The sequence below is a fragment of the Pyrgilauda ruficollis genome, unplaced genomic scaffold (genome assembly GCF_017590135.1).
Source record: "Pyrgilauda ruficollis isolate IOZ18807 unplaced genomic scaffold, ASM1759013v1 scaffold87, whole genome shotgun sequence".
Taxonomy (NCBI): Eukaryota; Metazoa; Chordata; class Aves; order Passeriformes; family Passeridae; genus Pyrgilauda; species Pyrgilauda ruficollis.
Window position 1 is genome coordinate 2,020,062 of NW_024530710.1, and position 16,358 is coordinate 2,036,419.

Sequence of the window (16,358 nt, forward strand, 5' to 3'; positions counted from 1 at the left end):
TCTGAATAAACACAGAAGTGCTAATATGCATTAATTGTGCTGTATCTGTGATTCACACTGTTGATCCTTATTATCAAACTGCTGTTTCTAATTTTCCTGAGAAAATGTTATAATCAACAGGTGATAAGGACAAGAGACTACCAGTCATTAACCTGTACTTCCTGAGAAATAGAATTTTGAGTTGAGTAAATTTATTTTTCTTCCTAATGGTTGAACATTTTAAACTCTCTAACTTCAGATCAACATATTCCTACTTCAGGAGTGAGCAAAAAGACTAGAATTTTAAGATGAGAGATATCAAATGTTGAGTAATAGCAGATAAACATCATATGTCAGACAGTGTTAGCAATGATAATTTTGACTTCCATGTATTCAGGACAGCCTGCTAACTTTGGAAAACATCATGCTACCCCTTATATTTCAGGACATTGCCATCATCAATGAGGATAATCTGCCAATGTTTAATCGTTGTGGTGTCATGGCATTGGTTGCAGCATATCTGAACTTCCTGAGTCAGATGATTGCAGTTCCTGCCTTTTGTCAGCATGTCAGCAAGGTAAGACATGGTTAAATAATTCAGGTCATTTAGAGCAATACAGAGTCTTCTGTAAAATCAGTAAATAACTTGTGTCAGGTGCTTGCTAGTTGTGTTGATCTCCCCTATTTGTGTCCACTGACATTGTTCTTGATCTTCAGACTCTCATGGCATTACTTGCTGATTCTTAAGATTATAAACAAAATAATCTTCTCTCAAGATACAGCATTTTATTTTGCTCGTGGTGCCATATATAAAGGGCCAAATCTCTAACTGGTATAAGACTTTACGGCCCCGCTGTCTTTGATAAAATAGTATTGACATGCACAAGACCATGAGAACCAGATTTTTAGTCTAAAGGGTGAGAGCCACAGTCTCTTTCCATGGTTAAAAGAAATCCCAAATGTCTCATTTGTTTTGAGGCTGATGTTAGTAAAGGTTAGGTGTTGAAGAAAAAAACTATGAAACTATTCCTTTTGAACTATTTGACATGGGGTTTTTTTCAGGTCATTGAAACCAGAAGTGTGGAAGCAGCTTATTTTCTACCAGAAACAATTTTCAAAGACAAATCCAAGTAAGTAGATACAAAATGGGAATTAGTGGATGGTGAAGTCCCTATTTTCCTATTAAAAATTATACATCATTGAGAAATGTTCCATATGTCAAAAAAAACAGAGGTTTTATGGTGTTCCAGACAGGAGGAAGAATCCCAAGGAATAAAAGCATGTACACTTATAGGGGGGAAAAAAAAGTTGGCTTCAGACTTTTTTATAGTAGTCAGAGGCATTTATGCACAATAGGATGCTCCCTGTGCTAACACTGAGCAAAATAAACAACAAGAGCAAAACAAATTTTCACTGAATCACAGAATGGGTGAAGCTGGAGGGATCTCAAGGTCATCTGGTCCAAGCCCCCTGCTTAAGCAGGGTCACCTAGAGCAGACTGTGCAGGAGCACATCCAGATGCTTTGTAATATCTTCAAGGATGGAGACTCCACAACCTCTCTGGGTAACCTGCACCAGTGCTTGGTCCCCTTCACCTTCACACAAAAAAGTTTCCTGATGTTTCCTGATGTTCCCAGAACCTTCTGTGTCTCAGTTTGTGCCCTTTGCCTCTGGTTCTGTCACAGAGCAGCACTGAGAGCTGCTTAGTTCTGAGGCCTTTCCACCCTCTGGGAGCTGTACACACTGATGAGAGCCACTTTTTCCTCTCCATGCTGAACTGGCCCAGCCCTCTCAGTCTTCATTGGAGATACTCCAGCCCCGTGATCCACCTTAGTGACCCTGTGGTGGGCTCCCTGCATGTCCTGGCTAGCCCAGCTCCTGACTCAGCACTCCAGGTGTGGCCTTACCAGACCTGAATAAAAGGCAAGGATGTCCTTCCTCGACCTCCTGATGCAGCCCAGGATACCCTAAGTCTTTTTTGCCACAAGGGCACACTGCTGGCAAATGACAAATACTACAGTTAATTAATTACTATTAATGTTACTGTTGCTGTGCAGGTTTGGGTTTTTTTTGGTTTTTTTGGTTTTTTTTTTATGTAGCAGAGATCGTATTCTCTCAAGATGTAGCAGAATAGGTGAAGAACATATTTGAGATAAACAAGAAGTGTTAAGTAATCTAAAATACTGCAGAGGTTTTCAGTGGACTTAGGTGTGTATTCATTCCTAAAAAACTGACCAAGCTTTATTTCCATCAAATCATTACCATTGACCGTTCTTGGTTGCTCACAGACATTAGAAAAATATTTTACTTAACCAACAAATATCTATTGGTAGACTATAACTTCAAATATATGTTTTGACAGTCTTCCAAAATCCTTGGAGAAGGATGAAACAGATCTGTTTTTCCTGACCAACAAGATTGCAGAATCATTAGGAGGCAGTGGATACAACGTGGAAAGACTGTCAGTTCCATATGTGCCCCAGGTAACAGGTAAGTGGTGATTAGTAACAACACCACTTAGTACCAGTTATTAAGAATGTTTTCCTAATGTGTTGTGTGCCAATGAATGTAATGTGACAGCTTGGTAACAAAATCTAATCAGATAATTTTGTCTTCTCAAGGTGTTTTTTTTTTTGGTTTTTTCTTTCTCAGTAGCTACTGTATTATTGCTAAGAAGTTTCAAAGATTTTTTTTTTTTCCTTAAAGAATGGAAGTGAGGCAGAAGGTCCTAGAACCCACTTTGACTCTTTAATGAAGTCCCTGCTTCAAAAGAACATCTGCACTAACTTGATCTAGAAAATGAGGAAGGAATATACAAGTCAGCTTGCTTTATCCTTTTCATGTAAACATTGGATGAAAGATACTCCATCCTTTTGCCATATGGTCTTGTGCTGATTTATTTGCCTTAGTTAAATTATCAGTGAGCAGATGTTAATTTAAGCAAGAATGAGATATTTTCCCCCATCAGATACCTATGCAAGCTTAGTGTCAGGTATCTGTGGAAATGAGTGTTGCCTGAGGAAGGTTTGTGTGAATTGGTGCTGCACAAGCTGACTGAATAATGTGAGAAGGACTAGCTAGTATGTGACAGTTGTGTGGTTTTGGCTTTTAATATATTTTCAACAGCCAATTGAACAAATTACTGAAAAAAATTTGATTGAAGAATTTGTTCTTAACCATGTGTGTTTTGCGGCTGTATATAACGAGTTGCTATTGTAATAGACGAGGGGATATACCCCAAGCCAAAGCATGGCCTTTTTAAAGTACCTGGCAGTAAAATATGATTTCTGTATTCTCTAACTCACACATAGAAAGAACCAAAGTACATACAGATAGTGAGGGCCAGATGTGTTCTCTTGCAGTCTGATTCAGAGACATTGCTGCCTGCTCTTGAATCTCTCTTTTGGATAGGTATTGTGGGAGGAATCGAGTTCTCCAGACAGCAGGTGTGGTTTTGTCCCAAATGCAAGCAGGCACATTAGTGATATGTTCCAGCACAGACACAGTAGCTGTTTTCTGTTGCTGGTTGTCTTCTTCTAAAAAGGATGATGTTCCTATGCTTATTTCTTCTGGCACCTTAAAAAACAGTTAACCTTATGTTTTATAATTGGCAGAAGAGGTGGCAGCAAGTGAGGAAATGTTACAGGCTTTGAGTGAATGAGAATGGAGTGAGGAAGATAGCCTGATTTGAAATTTATGTTATGCCTCTTCTAGAAACTCAGATATATTTGTACCCAAATGACCTCAGTAAGATTTTCTTGTATACTTTGCATTCCCACACAGGAAGAGACGTAAGTTCTGACATCAACATTAATTGAGTTTAGCTGAAAGTGTGATTAACTGCCTCTGCAGGTGATGAGAAATTGCCATATTTAATCCTTAGTAAATGTGAATCAGATGGGTTCAGGAATTTTGTAATTTTTTATGAAGAGCAGCAACCTAAACTTGTTTCTTGACTGTTGCCATTGCCAGTTAAATGCATTAATCTGTGATCCTGTGAAATATTGAGCTTCCCAAGCTTTTCATTTAACTGAATCAGGACCAAGTGAATATTTTGGAATTCCTAAGCTTTTCTTTTTTTACTGCAATGAAATGTTACATTTCTGATATTAAGATTATAATGCTAGAATGTAGTATTTCAAAAGAGATCATTAATTTTAATAAAAAAAAAACAATCCCTATTTTTGTATATTCCTGTGAAACCTAGGGTTGAATCTAAAAAGCCAGTAAATATTTCATCCTAATTATTTCTGCTATTTCCAAATATCAGTGTTACGATGCTTAACAGTGACTTATAGAACATAATTTTGTCATCTTGTCTTTGTTTCATGTCTTGATACTTCTTAACAACTAGAAAGAGATTAATATTTGCAAATTTTTGTACATGTTTCTCTTTCTTACTTGAGGTATGGAGAAAACTAATAATTTAAAAGACTATCAGTCATTTTTGTCTACATATATATATATAATATATATATATATATTTAATTCTACTCTATTTCCATCAGGCAAAAAACCTCATAAATGCAAACACAAGTCAAAAGGTAAAAATGAGCTGTAGGTCAGCCTGCTCTCCTGCCCTGTGGTGTGTCCCTATAGGATGTGCAGTCAAAAAATGCTTTTAGAAGGTCTAAAGACCTTTAGGCCAGAAATTGTGTTGTACTTAGTGGATTTAGTGTTTCCTTATGCTTTTTTTTTGTTTCTCTCCTTGACATGCCTGTAGCAATGTTAGCTGCTGTGGGGTTTGCTGTTGTGTTTGCTCATGATTTTGTACTCTAGCAAAAAGTAGTTTCCTGTTTTGTATTCCTGAGCAGGTAGTAGAGCCATAGGTATCATTTTTGTGATGGTACTAATTACTCTTTGAGTGACATTACAAAGGCCTCTAGAAGGTTGGAAGAAGGTCTCAGTTGTTCAAAGAATGATGGTTCATCTTAATCAGTGGCCATTCAGGATAGTGACTGCACAAAAACAGAGTCCCTCACCCAGGAAAAGAGGCACCTTAAAGGTCATCTTGTTCCAAGCCCCCTGCCATGGGTAGGGACACCTTCACTATCCCAGACTGTTCAAAGCCCCATCGAACCTGGTCTTGGGCACTGCCAGGGATGGGGGAGCCACAGCTTCTTTGGGCAACCTGTGCCAGTGCCTCACCACCCTCATAGGAAAGAATTTCTTCCTAATATCTAATCTAAATCTACCCTCTTTCAGTTTAAAGCCATTGTCTTTAAACTGCTCCCGTTGCCCAGGCACTGGGACCAATGCTTCTGGGACAGCCTTGGGCCAGTGGGCGTTGGGACTCCATCACTGTCCTGGAGCCCCTGGGCTCCTTCATGTGTGTGGATAAACACTGTATTTTATAAGACAAAAAAATGGTAATTGTCACATTTTTTTACCCATTAATATGTTGAAATTAGAGATAAATGGGCATATTTCATATGCAAGTTTAGTGAGGCATCCATTACAAAAATGAATTCTGTCCAAAGTAGTCCCTAAATCGTATTTTCTGGTGTTTCTGTGTCAGTTATACAGAGAGCAGCAAGATGGCAGCAGAGATGTGGTTTTTGTCGGGTGTTTTCTCTTGGGGGCTGAGGTGCTTTCCTCAGATTTGGAATGTATTGGGTCATGTACCAGTGAGCCATCAGGGATTAAAAATTCAGTAAACCCTTCAGAATGCCATTTCAAATTCTCAAGATCTCTGAGAACCTGACAAATATTAGTAGAATTCAGGTGTTTTTCACTAATCTTGTTCTTTCACTGCCTCTTGATCTTAAAATGACATTTCATTTATGTGTCTTCTGAAATTAAATTCTGAAACTTATTTATTGGTTTTTAAAAGCTGAGCATGTTCAGCTCTGCTGGAATGAATTCTGTTTGTTCATGCTCAATATTTGCACTGCAAAAGCACACAGGTTGCAGAAGAGCCAGCATAAATTGCCTTGTCATGGGGGACTTCTACAGTCCTTCTCTGGTTTTTAGTATCAAGTGCCTGTAGCTGCTTCTAACTGTGCAGTGCAAATCATCAGATAACAATACCAAGGTCCAAATGGCTTGATCTTGGCTAAAATCTAAAATGTGACATTGCAATTCATGGTTTTGTAAATGACATACACAAAAGTCAGGCCACTCAAGTGTCTGTTTATCAGAGGATCTCTATGACAAGGCTTCACATGTATTTTTACTATTCATTAGAATCTTTTGTTAATATATTAAATGTCAAAAATGAGAAAGCACTAGTGATGCAGTGTCCTAGGACTGCAGCCACAGAAGGCGATTTCATCAACTGATGGATCATTTGATCATAATCTCCTTATGCATTAATTAAATTGTTGTGCTTCTTTTAGTATCAGCACAGTTGGTCTTATTCTGACAACTTTTTTGGCCAGCTGGACCTGCTAAAATATTTGTAGGAAGTGAGAAATGGAGAGAATTTTTTTTCACCCAGTAGATTTTTAGACTTGCTGAATATGGTACTTGTAGCAACAAGAATAAGGAAGGATTGTTGTTCATTTCCATTCAGAAATCTTTGTTTCTTCTGTCAATGAATCATATTCCAAAAGCCCTTTTCTGTTTCAGACTACCTTAAAATTAAGACCTTAATATTTCAATTTCACAACCAAAAAAAAAAAAAAAGTTCATGTTTTTGTAAAGGATTTTACAGCTATGCATCATCATGTGCTCTGTTATCATGCATTTGAATAAGATGTTGGTTTTTAAAATTCTGGAATTTCAAGGGAAAGTTTAAAAGCTCTGTAATGAGAGGAGGGAGGGATTATAAAAAGGTTCCCTTTCTTCATGTTTAGTAATTTAGGGCAGTAACTCTAAATGTATCATTCTTCACAATTTAAATGATAAAATAGATGATCTTGGGTTAAACAGGCATATGGAAATAAATCTTCATCTGATGAGTAGAAATTTGATTGAACATGTTTCAATAGTGTTATGCAAAAAAGTGACATAATTTCTTCTTATGCTAGATGAGGACAGACTCTCCAGGAGGAAGAGTATTGTGGACACAGTGTCTCTTCAGGTGGATATTCTGTCTGGCTGCAGTGCAGAGGATAAGGTATGAAAATCACAGATTATTTTAAAGCAGCATCTTGAGTGGAGGGAGAGGGGAATATAAGTCAAATATTCCCAGGAAGCCAAATAGCTGATTATTCTAGCAATTTTAAATACTTTGGGGAGTTTGTTTTTTTAAGGTATCTATTTGCAGAAATGTGTTGTCAAAGACACTCTTATTGTATAAATAAATACAAAATATAAATAAATAAAAATAAAATATAAAAATAAAGATCTTATTGTTTTAAAGGGTCAAGTATTTTGTCACTACAGTTTTTACAGATAGTACTACAAATTATGGTGTAGCAATACATTTATTTGCCTGCTGAACAACTGATATTTTATGAGTAAATATTCTAAAATGTTTTCTTTGCCTTTTGAGGGATACAATAAATTTCAGCATCTGTATCCCTGTATCATTTGAAGTATTTGAGAAACTTGTTCAACAGCCTGGGGCTGTGAGATACAAGCCTACAGAAACAGAAGCCTCTGAATGGGACAGGTAAAGACTGGGCAGGCTGTGTGCGCCAGTGTCACTGTTCCTCTCCAGAAGAGTTTGACATGCAGCACAGGAAGTATAAAGTAGCAACAAAAAGTTCATATGTAAGGTACAGGAGCTGATATTAATTATCCCTCAGGAAGACCACATTATAATTAAAATTATCCCACATTGTTTGACACTTCATTTGAAGTATTTCTTAAAACAAATTTCTACTTCTACTGAATATTTTTCAAGGTTCTGCTGATTTTTATTAAGTAGATTTCTGCTGGCTGCAATGGATTAGCTGTTGAAATGGAGGTGTTTGTACCTCAGATGAGGTACAGATGGTTCCTACTTTTGACATCTTCAAGCATAAACTACCTGGAGACACAAAGCAAAATGTGTGGACTGAGTCAACCTGAGTGTTAGTTAAAAATTCAGTATTAAGCTATGGCAAAGGAGCAAGCTTTACTTTAGACAGAAGTGATGTGTTTTGCATTATTATTATTATTACTGTTATTACTATTATTATTCCTTTCTGCTTTGTGCTCATTATACCTCAGATGATCTTTTGTGTTCACTTCTTGCTTTTGTGCTTTAGCAAAGATACAGATAAAAGTAGAAAGAATAAAAAGATGTTTGAAAAATAAGTGAGACAATCAGATCTCTAGCTTTCTGAAGCAAGTAAATGCTCCTCACAGGACTGAGGCTGTTTGACATAAGTATTCTTTTTTAAAACCATGCATTATATGTAGTTACATATAATTGAACATCTCCCTTGTAAGTAGAATTAAATGAAAGAAGTTTCCATTTCAGATTTCAAGTTATGCTGATGTTATGTCAAGCACTGATACACAGACTGTTTTGAAGTGGATGTAGTGGTTGTAGATAAAATCCTTTTATGGGTCCTCAGTTTAATGTGGTCTTAATGTAGTCCAGTGTCTTAGATAATGAATTCCTTTTTATCTCTTAAAAATGTGAATTTTATTAATCAGAAACACAGGAAGCAAAGTATTTCTCCTTTACTTGCTTTATGAGGTTTGTTTACAAGGCAGAGAAAACAGTATTTTCCAGTTAGCTGACTGCACCTTCATACTATATATGAAATCTGGTTTTCTTGCTGTGTAGATTAGTCAGCATAGCAATCCATAACCATTAGCAGAACTCAATTGCAAAAAAAACCCAAGCATAAATCCTTATGATTGAGAGTATTACCTACTTAATTAATGGTAGTTTTAGGACATAATGATGTATGATATAATTTCTGCACTGAGACAGCAGAGTGTTTAACAATAAAATAGCTGTTATTGTATACAATGCAAATGCAGTTCTGCTGTCAGCGGACTCAACGTTTTTTGTGGTGCCAGGTCTGTTGGTACCACAGAATGTATCTTGTGAATCTTGTTCAGGAAGGTGAATTATTCCATAGTTATCTCCATTTATAAGGTGAAAGCACTTGTAAATGCAGGTGGTGCTTCTGGAATATTAATTAGCCAAGTATAATGCTGGGTAATATCAGCAACTAATGTGGAGGTTAACTAGCACTATGAAAGGCAGCCATAAAAAACTTAACATTTTCCAAATATCAGTTGTAGAAAAGATTTTTTCAGAACCTCAGTACTCTTGATCTGTAGCCATATCCACAAATATTTGACAAAAAAAGGGTGTTTCACTATTTATTAATTTTTATTTATTCAGAGGTAGAGAATACATGTTTATTATGTAAAACCTGTTAGAAAAATATAATTTACAGCTGGAACTCATGAAATAACTCTCAAGTAAAAAGGAAGCAGCTACTTCCTTTTTTCCTTAACAGTAGTTCAAGCCAATAAATTAAAAAATTGAAAGAACTCATAATCTTCTGAATGGAATAAAGGAACTTTTTGCTACCTTACCTCTTATCATAAATCATATTGGACCATTCTAAAGAGTTAGTGTTTATCAGGAAGAATAAAAGTGCTGCCTGTTCACATGTTGGAAGAATTGAAGTGGGGAAATTCAAGGCAAGAAACCATGTTATATTCAGGTGAAGACTGTTCATCCATCTAAACATTCTCCCCTAATGCCAAGAGGGTGGCTTCACTATAAATATATTTACTGGTGCAGAAACTAGGTCTATAAAGAATTGAAGCACTTTGGTAATTTTGCATCCTCAAGCAATTCCTGGTGAAGTGCATCTGCAGCAGCAGATAGGGATATTCCTATCTGTAGATGAACAGATTTTCTCAGTGCATCACGCATAGCTTGTTATGAAGAGCCCTTTAACTCCAGCATTTATGATATAAACACCAAATTGTTTGGATCCATCATGGTACAAAGTAGCCTAAAGCAGTAACCATTTTCCAGTCTACACTCCACTGTCAGCTCCCATTTTAGCATCACATTGCTGGTAGCTCAGTGAGCCCCAGGAAGCAGGTGACATTGGCAACAGCTGCCTGAGAACCAGTACTGAGATTTTACAGTATAGAAACACTATAGCTTATTCCTGACCTAAAGGACTCTTCTGCCAAAATCCAAATCCATTTATAAGGTATTGTTGCCATAGAGCATCTTGAGTACAATTTGGAAAGTCTTCCTTGATCTCATTGGATAAAAATTTCGTCACTAATTTCAGTGGCTTAAAGGTGTGAATTAGTGATCTGTTGGCTGTCACAGAAAGTCCAGATGAAGTTATTGGAGGCAGAAAAGTTCTGGCTGTTTTGACCTTCCGTGTTTTATCATATTCCTTATTTTTTAAAAGCTTTTATGCTATATGTGATGATTAAGGAGTTTTGTTTCTATGTGTTTAGGTTGATAATACTGAAGAAATCACCTTTGAAGCTTTGAAGAAAGCCATTGGTAAGATTTGTTACAGTTTGTGCAGCATAGTTTGCAATTACTATGGACTTGCTGAAGAAAAAGGAGGCCAGAAGAACATAAAATACTATTTTTTTCCTTTTCAGCTAGTAATTTTATTTAGAACTCCAGTTATTTATTTCTAAATCTCTGAAATGATATCTTGATAATGTTAGTGAATTCATTTTCTGCAGTTAATGGGGCTGAATGAAAAGCATGTGGAAATGCCTGTCATCTATTACATTTGCAGTACAGACAAAGTTATAAATGTGAGATATTCAAGTTACATTGAGTGATTACTTATGAGGTAACTTGAGTATTTTTTATGTATTAAGACTTTTGGGTCTTCAGTGAATTCAAAAAATAGGTTGTAAATTCACATCGAGGATTTTAAAGTACTAAGATTTTTTTAAAGAATATTTTTCTGACAAGTGACCTGGCTGCGAGAATATAGAATTATCCAGATTCCTTATTTCATATTACTATAAGTAATTGCTAATTAATGCTTTTCAGCCTACCAAAATCCTGTTAAAAATCTGGATTAAACATTGATGTTTAGAACAGTAGACACATTCTAAACACTAAGAAAACTCTGGCCACTTGTCAGTATGATACTGGGAGATTCTTGCTTCCTCTTGAATCTGAACCTTTGTGCAGTGAGAAGTGCAGGCAATAAAGCAAAAGGGAGCTTAGATGTTACTTCTAATTAAAGACTTAGTAAGAAAGGGGAAAAATTGGGTCCTCAAGCCATCTCCGTGAAATTTCATCTGCATTTTGTTTTAGGAGCAATGCCAGATGACAGCTCACTTGAGAATGGTTGCACCACTTCAGGCACAATCCTTATTCACTTCTGCAATGCGCATTTGATATTTCTTGTACTTCATAGGCAAAGATTGCATTTGTCTTTAATTTTTTTTTTCATTATTCCTTTAAGATAACAATGGACTTGAAGAACAGGAAAAGGAAAAGAGGCGTCTTGTGATTGAAAAGTTCCAAAAAGCACCATTTGAGGAAATCGCAGCTCAGTGTGAAACCAAAGTGAGTTTCTGCAGAATGTTCGCACTGAGGATATCAGTGTAGGCATTAGTGGGCATGTGCTGACTGAAGGTGATTTAAGTTGTCATGTCACTGCTGCTGTTACTTGTTTGGAAGTTCAGTTCTTTGTTTTGTCTCCACTGCTGTCAGTAGTGGGAGATTCCAGTAATTTGAAGTGTGTTTTTTGTTTGTTCCTAGACCATTGGGAAGGTAATGGGTAACTTGTACATTCTTCACCTTAATTCTTCTTCCTTGCTTTCTTTGAAATCCAGGTTCACAGTCCATTCCTATTTCATTCTGGGATAACTGGAGCAGCATTTAACCCACTATGTATTCTAAATAACTAAATGTATTTTGTTGAACTGTCTGCAATAGCAGACTTTGCTATATAATTCTTGGCACCCCAGGACAGGCTCACACAAATACATCTCAAATACATCTTTAAGGCTCAGAATCCTTGCAGCAGTGAGAAAGGAAATTAAGAAATGTGGCAGTGTGGAACACTCACCTGAGTATGGCCTGGCACACCCATTGTAGCCCAGTTCAATATCTAGGAGTTAATAATTCAATTTTAATTTTTTTTTTCTCTAGGCAAACTTGCTTCACGATAGACTGGCACAGATACTGGAACTCACCATCCGGTAAGGCTTTATGCAAGAAGAATATCATACCTGAAAAATGACTTATATAGCACTTATGGCTATTTTCAGATGGTAATAGGCAGAAAATAATTGCCTTAACTGAAAGCTGTGGTTTAACCCTGATAGGCCCCATGTAGCCTTATGGAGCCACTGGCTTAACCCTCCTCAGAAGGATGAGGAAGAGAATTGGAAAGGTAAAAGTGAGAAAAACCCTGGGTTGAGATAAAAACAATTTAATAGGTAAAGCAAAAGTCACACATGCTAGCAATTCAAAATAAGAAATTCATTCACTTCCCATGGGCAGGCAGGTGTTCAGCCATCTCCAGCTAAGCAGGACTCTTTGGAAGGCAAATGCCATCACTCTGAATGTCCCTTTTTTCCTGCTTCTTTCCTTAAAGCTATTACTGCTGAGCATATCACCACAGGATATGGGGTATCCCATGGGTCATTTGGATCCCCTCCCAACTTCCTGCCCACCTGCAGCCTACACCCTGGCCCAGCAGGTTACTGCTGAGCATGTCACCACAGGATATGGGGTATCTCATGGGTCAGTTGGGATCCCCTCCCAACTTCCTGCCCACCTGCAGCCTACACCCTGGCCCAGCAGTGTGACGAGCAGAAAAGACCTTGACTATTGTGTAAGCTCTGCTCAGCAGTAACAAAAACATTCCTGTGTTATCAACACTCTTGCCAGCACAAATCCAAAACACAGCCCTGTACCAACCACTGCAAAAAAAAATTATCCAAGCCAAAACCAGTGCACTAAAAAAGAGTACTTTTATATTTTCTTACTTCTTTGAATCTTCCTGATAACGGAGAATATCCAGAAACCATTCATTGTGTCTTACAGTATCTCTGTGTCTGTCAGTAGTATTGCAGGATGCTGTTGTTTTCCCAATGCTGCATCTGATTGAGAAAGTAATTAGATATTGAGCACCCCAAGTAGTACATGGTGTTATTATAGAGAGTTGTGCACATCATTATGCAGGATAAATAGTATTTATTAGCAGTAAGATGCATTTTGATAGTTCTGTAATATCAGTGAAATTGATGATACAGGCAAGAATATAAAAATCCTCAGGGCATGATAATTTAATTAGAACTTCAGGACTAGGATAAAATGCTGTCGGTATTTTATTATTTTGTAATATACTGTTGGTGTATATATATATATATATGGGGGGGTAGTTTAATGTTGTTTCTCTCCTGTAAGTGTGTAAATTTATATAAAAGCAATCCATATAACTGTAATTCTGTATATTGGTTGTGCTTCTCACACAGTCCTCCGCCTAGCCCCTCAGGAGCGATGACCATTACTGCTGGACATGCTCATTACCATTCTGTTCCAGTCTATGAGATGAAGTTTCCAGATCTTTGTGTGTATTAAGTGTCTTCTGAAGTCTGCTGGACATTATTTAGAGTAGAGTACAATAGAAAGAACAAGATGAGTTTTCAAATTTTATTGTTTATTGTATCTAACTTTAATATAATGATGGACATGAGCCAAATACAGATTACTGTAGCCAAATTCATGAAACTGTCTTGAATTTTTTTATTCTGTAATATATTTTGAGTTAGGTTTTTCACAGACCATGTTTCTTCATTTTCATATTTGAGTACATGTAAAAGTCAGATTTAAAACTTGTCTTGCCATATAGGTAAATATTTCAGTTACTCTAGGAATTTGTATTGCTTCAAATTCGTTTAATTTGAGATATTGTAACTGAAAAGCCTTTTTTTGGTTTGGTTTGGTTTTTTGTGGTTTTTTTTTTTTTGGTTGGTTGTTTTGTTGGTTGTTTGTTTTTTTGTTTTTTTTTTTACTCCTCTCCAACTCAATTCTATGTCAAACTAGAATGCTTTTGGCTTGCTTCATCTCATTCAGTGTAACCAGGGGAGCCCTACCTGAGCTCCCTCTTGTTCCTGCTGTCACAGCTGCTCAACTTGTTTGATTTGGAATAGATGGAAAAACAATACCTTACATGTGTTCAAATACAGTCACTGAATTAATGGGCACTTGTTAAGTATATTTTGATGCATCACATAACATGCTTTTTAGATAGATACATCCAGTATATGTACTGTGTTTCTTGCTAAAAGTTAAATCTTAAGCTTTGCATAAGCGAGGAGAAATCTCCTCTTCAAGCACGGAATTGTGCAATATATTTCATGTCTTAAGATGTATGGTTTACAGACTGTACTTTTGACAACACTGTAGTATTTTACTGTCTGCTTTAGTATAAATACAGGAGAGATATATTTAGTATAGCAGAAAATAAACTGAGGGCATTTTAAATCATAAATACTAAAACTATATTCTGTGAGACATTTCTCTGTAGTTTATAATAGCTTTTTAGTGATATTTTAGAAATTGAAAGTAAACTCAATTAAACCATTTAAAGATCAAGAATTTATTACATATATTTTCAAGCAAAAGCATTTTTAGAGACGCATCTCTGTGTTTGTTTTTGTTTCATTTCTCAAACCTTTAAGGTAAATTTCATAGGTTTATGTATCTGAGCATATACTATTCAAATGTAAATAAAGTAAAACTGATAGAGTAAGTCATGGACATTTGATGATAATTATCAAGGCTGTCTTTATGACTCACTAAATCCTGCCAGCAAAAAAAGAAAATAAGCATTCATTGATACCATGAATAGTAAGTCTGAAGTCCCTTAGTCTGTCTGAATCTGACTGGGGCAATGCAAACATGAATGAATGCTCACAAATATCTATAATAAATGTAGACATTTAGTTGAGTGTTTCGGATGAACAGTGAACATAAAGAAAGTAACTTCAGTTAGGTCTGCTTTGAGCAGAAGCTTGGTTTAGATGACTTTTGAAGTACCAACCTAAATTAATCTTTGATTGCATAACTCAAGACCTGAAGGATTATTAGCCCTGCTAATTTGCTGACTGTTTGGAGCATTTGCAAATCCACTGTAAAAAGGATTTTAAGATTTTTGAACAGTAGTCCAGTATTGTTCTGGACTACATTTAAAGGCCTGATGTGGCATGACACAGAGAAATATCAGCTACTTAAACCTATGAGATGACATGCTGAGAGTTTCAGAAAGCATTCACAAAGCGCAAAAGGTAATTGAGACCTTCTTTTCAGTTTAACAGTGCAATCACAGCTGTTAGTGGATGACGAAACAGCCCCTTATCTACAGCATTCCGTTGTGATTTTTACTGCTGCAGCGTATCAGCCTGATCAGACCACAGTCTACACATAAATAGGACTCTAGCTTTTAGTTTTCACTTTTTTTTTCTTTTTTTTTTTTTTAAGGTAAGACTAATAGTTTTTTTGGCTGTATAAAGACTGTAATTTTTTAAAAAGTAAATCCAACATAGGGATAGAGTGTAAAAAACCTACCCACTCTGTCATTTTTTTAAGAATAACACTTGGCACTTTTGTACAAAAAGAAGGAGTCTGAGTAACACAGAATGTACTTCTGTTTGCACTTGTGCAGTATGGAGACTGTGCTGTAAATACAGGATTGTTTCTGTGATTGAATTCTGTTGCATGAATGCTGCATGTGAAAAAACTAGATTCAGCATTTCATTTTTTGTTCTGTTGATGAAGTATTTTTCCTTTATGGTGATGGTAGGTTACTGTCTTTCCAGTGTTCAGTTTGGGAAATGCAGGTGTTGTGCAGGTGTACTGCAGGGAGTGGAGAGTTTGTAACGCCCTGTGTGTTCACATGATATTTAATTTCTTCCTTTATGGAAATTCAGGGAGTATGTAAGTTGATAGTTGGTTCACTCTGAGGAGACTGTAAGTTGATAATTGGTTCACTCTGGCCTTTCTAGACACATGGGAGATGGGAGTGACTGTAAAATGTATTGGTTTGGTAGTTATTGTTATATGAGCCAATGAATGAAACCAAAGGAATTAAGAATGCTGTTTGTTGTACAGTACAAAGCTGCTTTGTTTCACTTCTCTTTATGTTCTTCAGACCAGCTGCGGAACTTAAAAGCTCCTTATGCAAACTGGCCCTGTGTTATCTGCAACACACTGAGCATTGTCTTAATGGTTATAATTGATACCCAGTTTAAATGTACTTCAGCTGTTGCTTGGGGTTCTCTTTCCTATTATGTCATCTTGAAAAAAACATAGCTTTTGGTAGTGAGTCACTTTAAAATAAATTAAATTCATGGTCATACTAAGAGGTAGAAATAGCCTGTTGTCCAAATCAGAGTAGGGCTAATTTGTCTGTTGTTCCAATGGTAATATATTCTGTACTGTATGTAATGAACCAGTTTCAATAAATGTAAGAACACACTGTGCAATCTATATTTAAGCAATAAAATAAACCAAAATTTAAAAA

The 16,358-nt window shown here is 36.4% G+C and overlaps 1 protein-coding gene across 4 annotated transcripts in view; it reads left to right on the plus strand.

Annotated features, from left to right (window-relative positions):
- The window catches only part of EFR3A (EFR3 homolog A), a 76,973-nt gene extending 60,615 nt beyond the window's left edge, over positions 1–16,358 (plus strand). For 3 of the 4 annotated variants that reach the window (XM_041488096.1, XM_041488098.1, XM_041488097.1), the window contains 8 exons: positions 425–556; positions 1,042–1,109; positions 2,342–2,469; positions 6,951–7,039; positions 10,306–10,354; positions 11,286–11,389; positions 11,978–12,027; positions 13,309–16,358. In XM_041488096.1, the coding sequence (XP_041344030.1) occupies positions 425–556; positions 1,042–1,109; positions 2,342–2,469; positions 6,951–7,039; positions 10,306–10,354; positions 11,286–11,389; positions 11,978–12,027; positions 13,309–13,414 (726 nt within the window). In that variant the 3' untranslated portion in view covers positions 13,415–16,358. The remainder of the gene's footprint in view (positions 1–424; positions 557–1,041; positions 1,110–2,341; positions 2,470–6,950; positions 7,040–10,305; positions 10,355–11,285; positions 11,390–11,977; positions 12,028–13,308) is intronic. The other variant, XM_041488099.1, reaches the window with a different exon arrangement.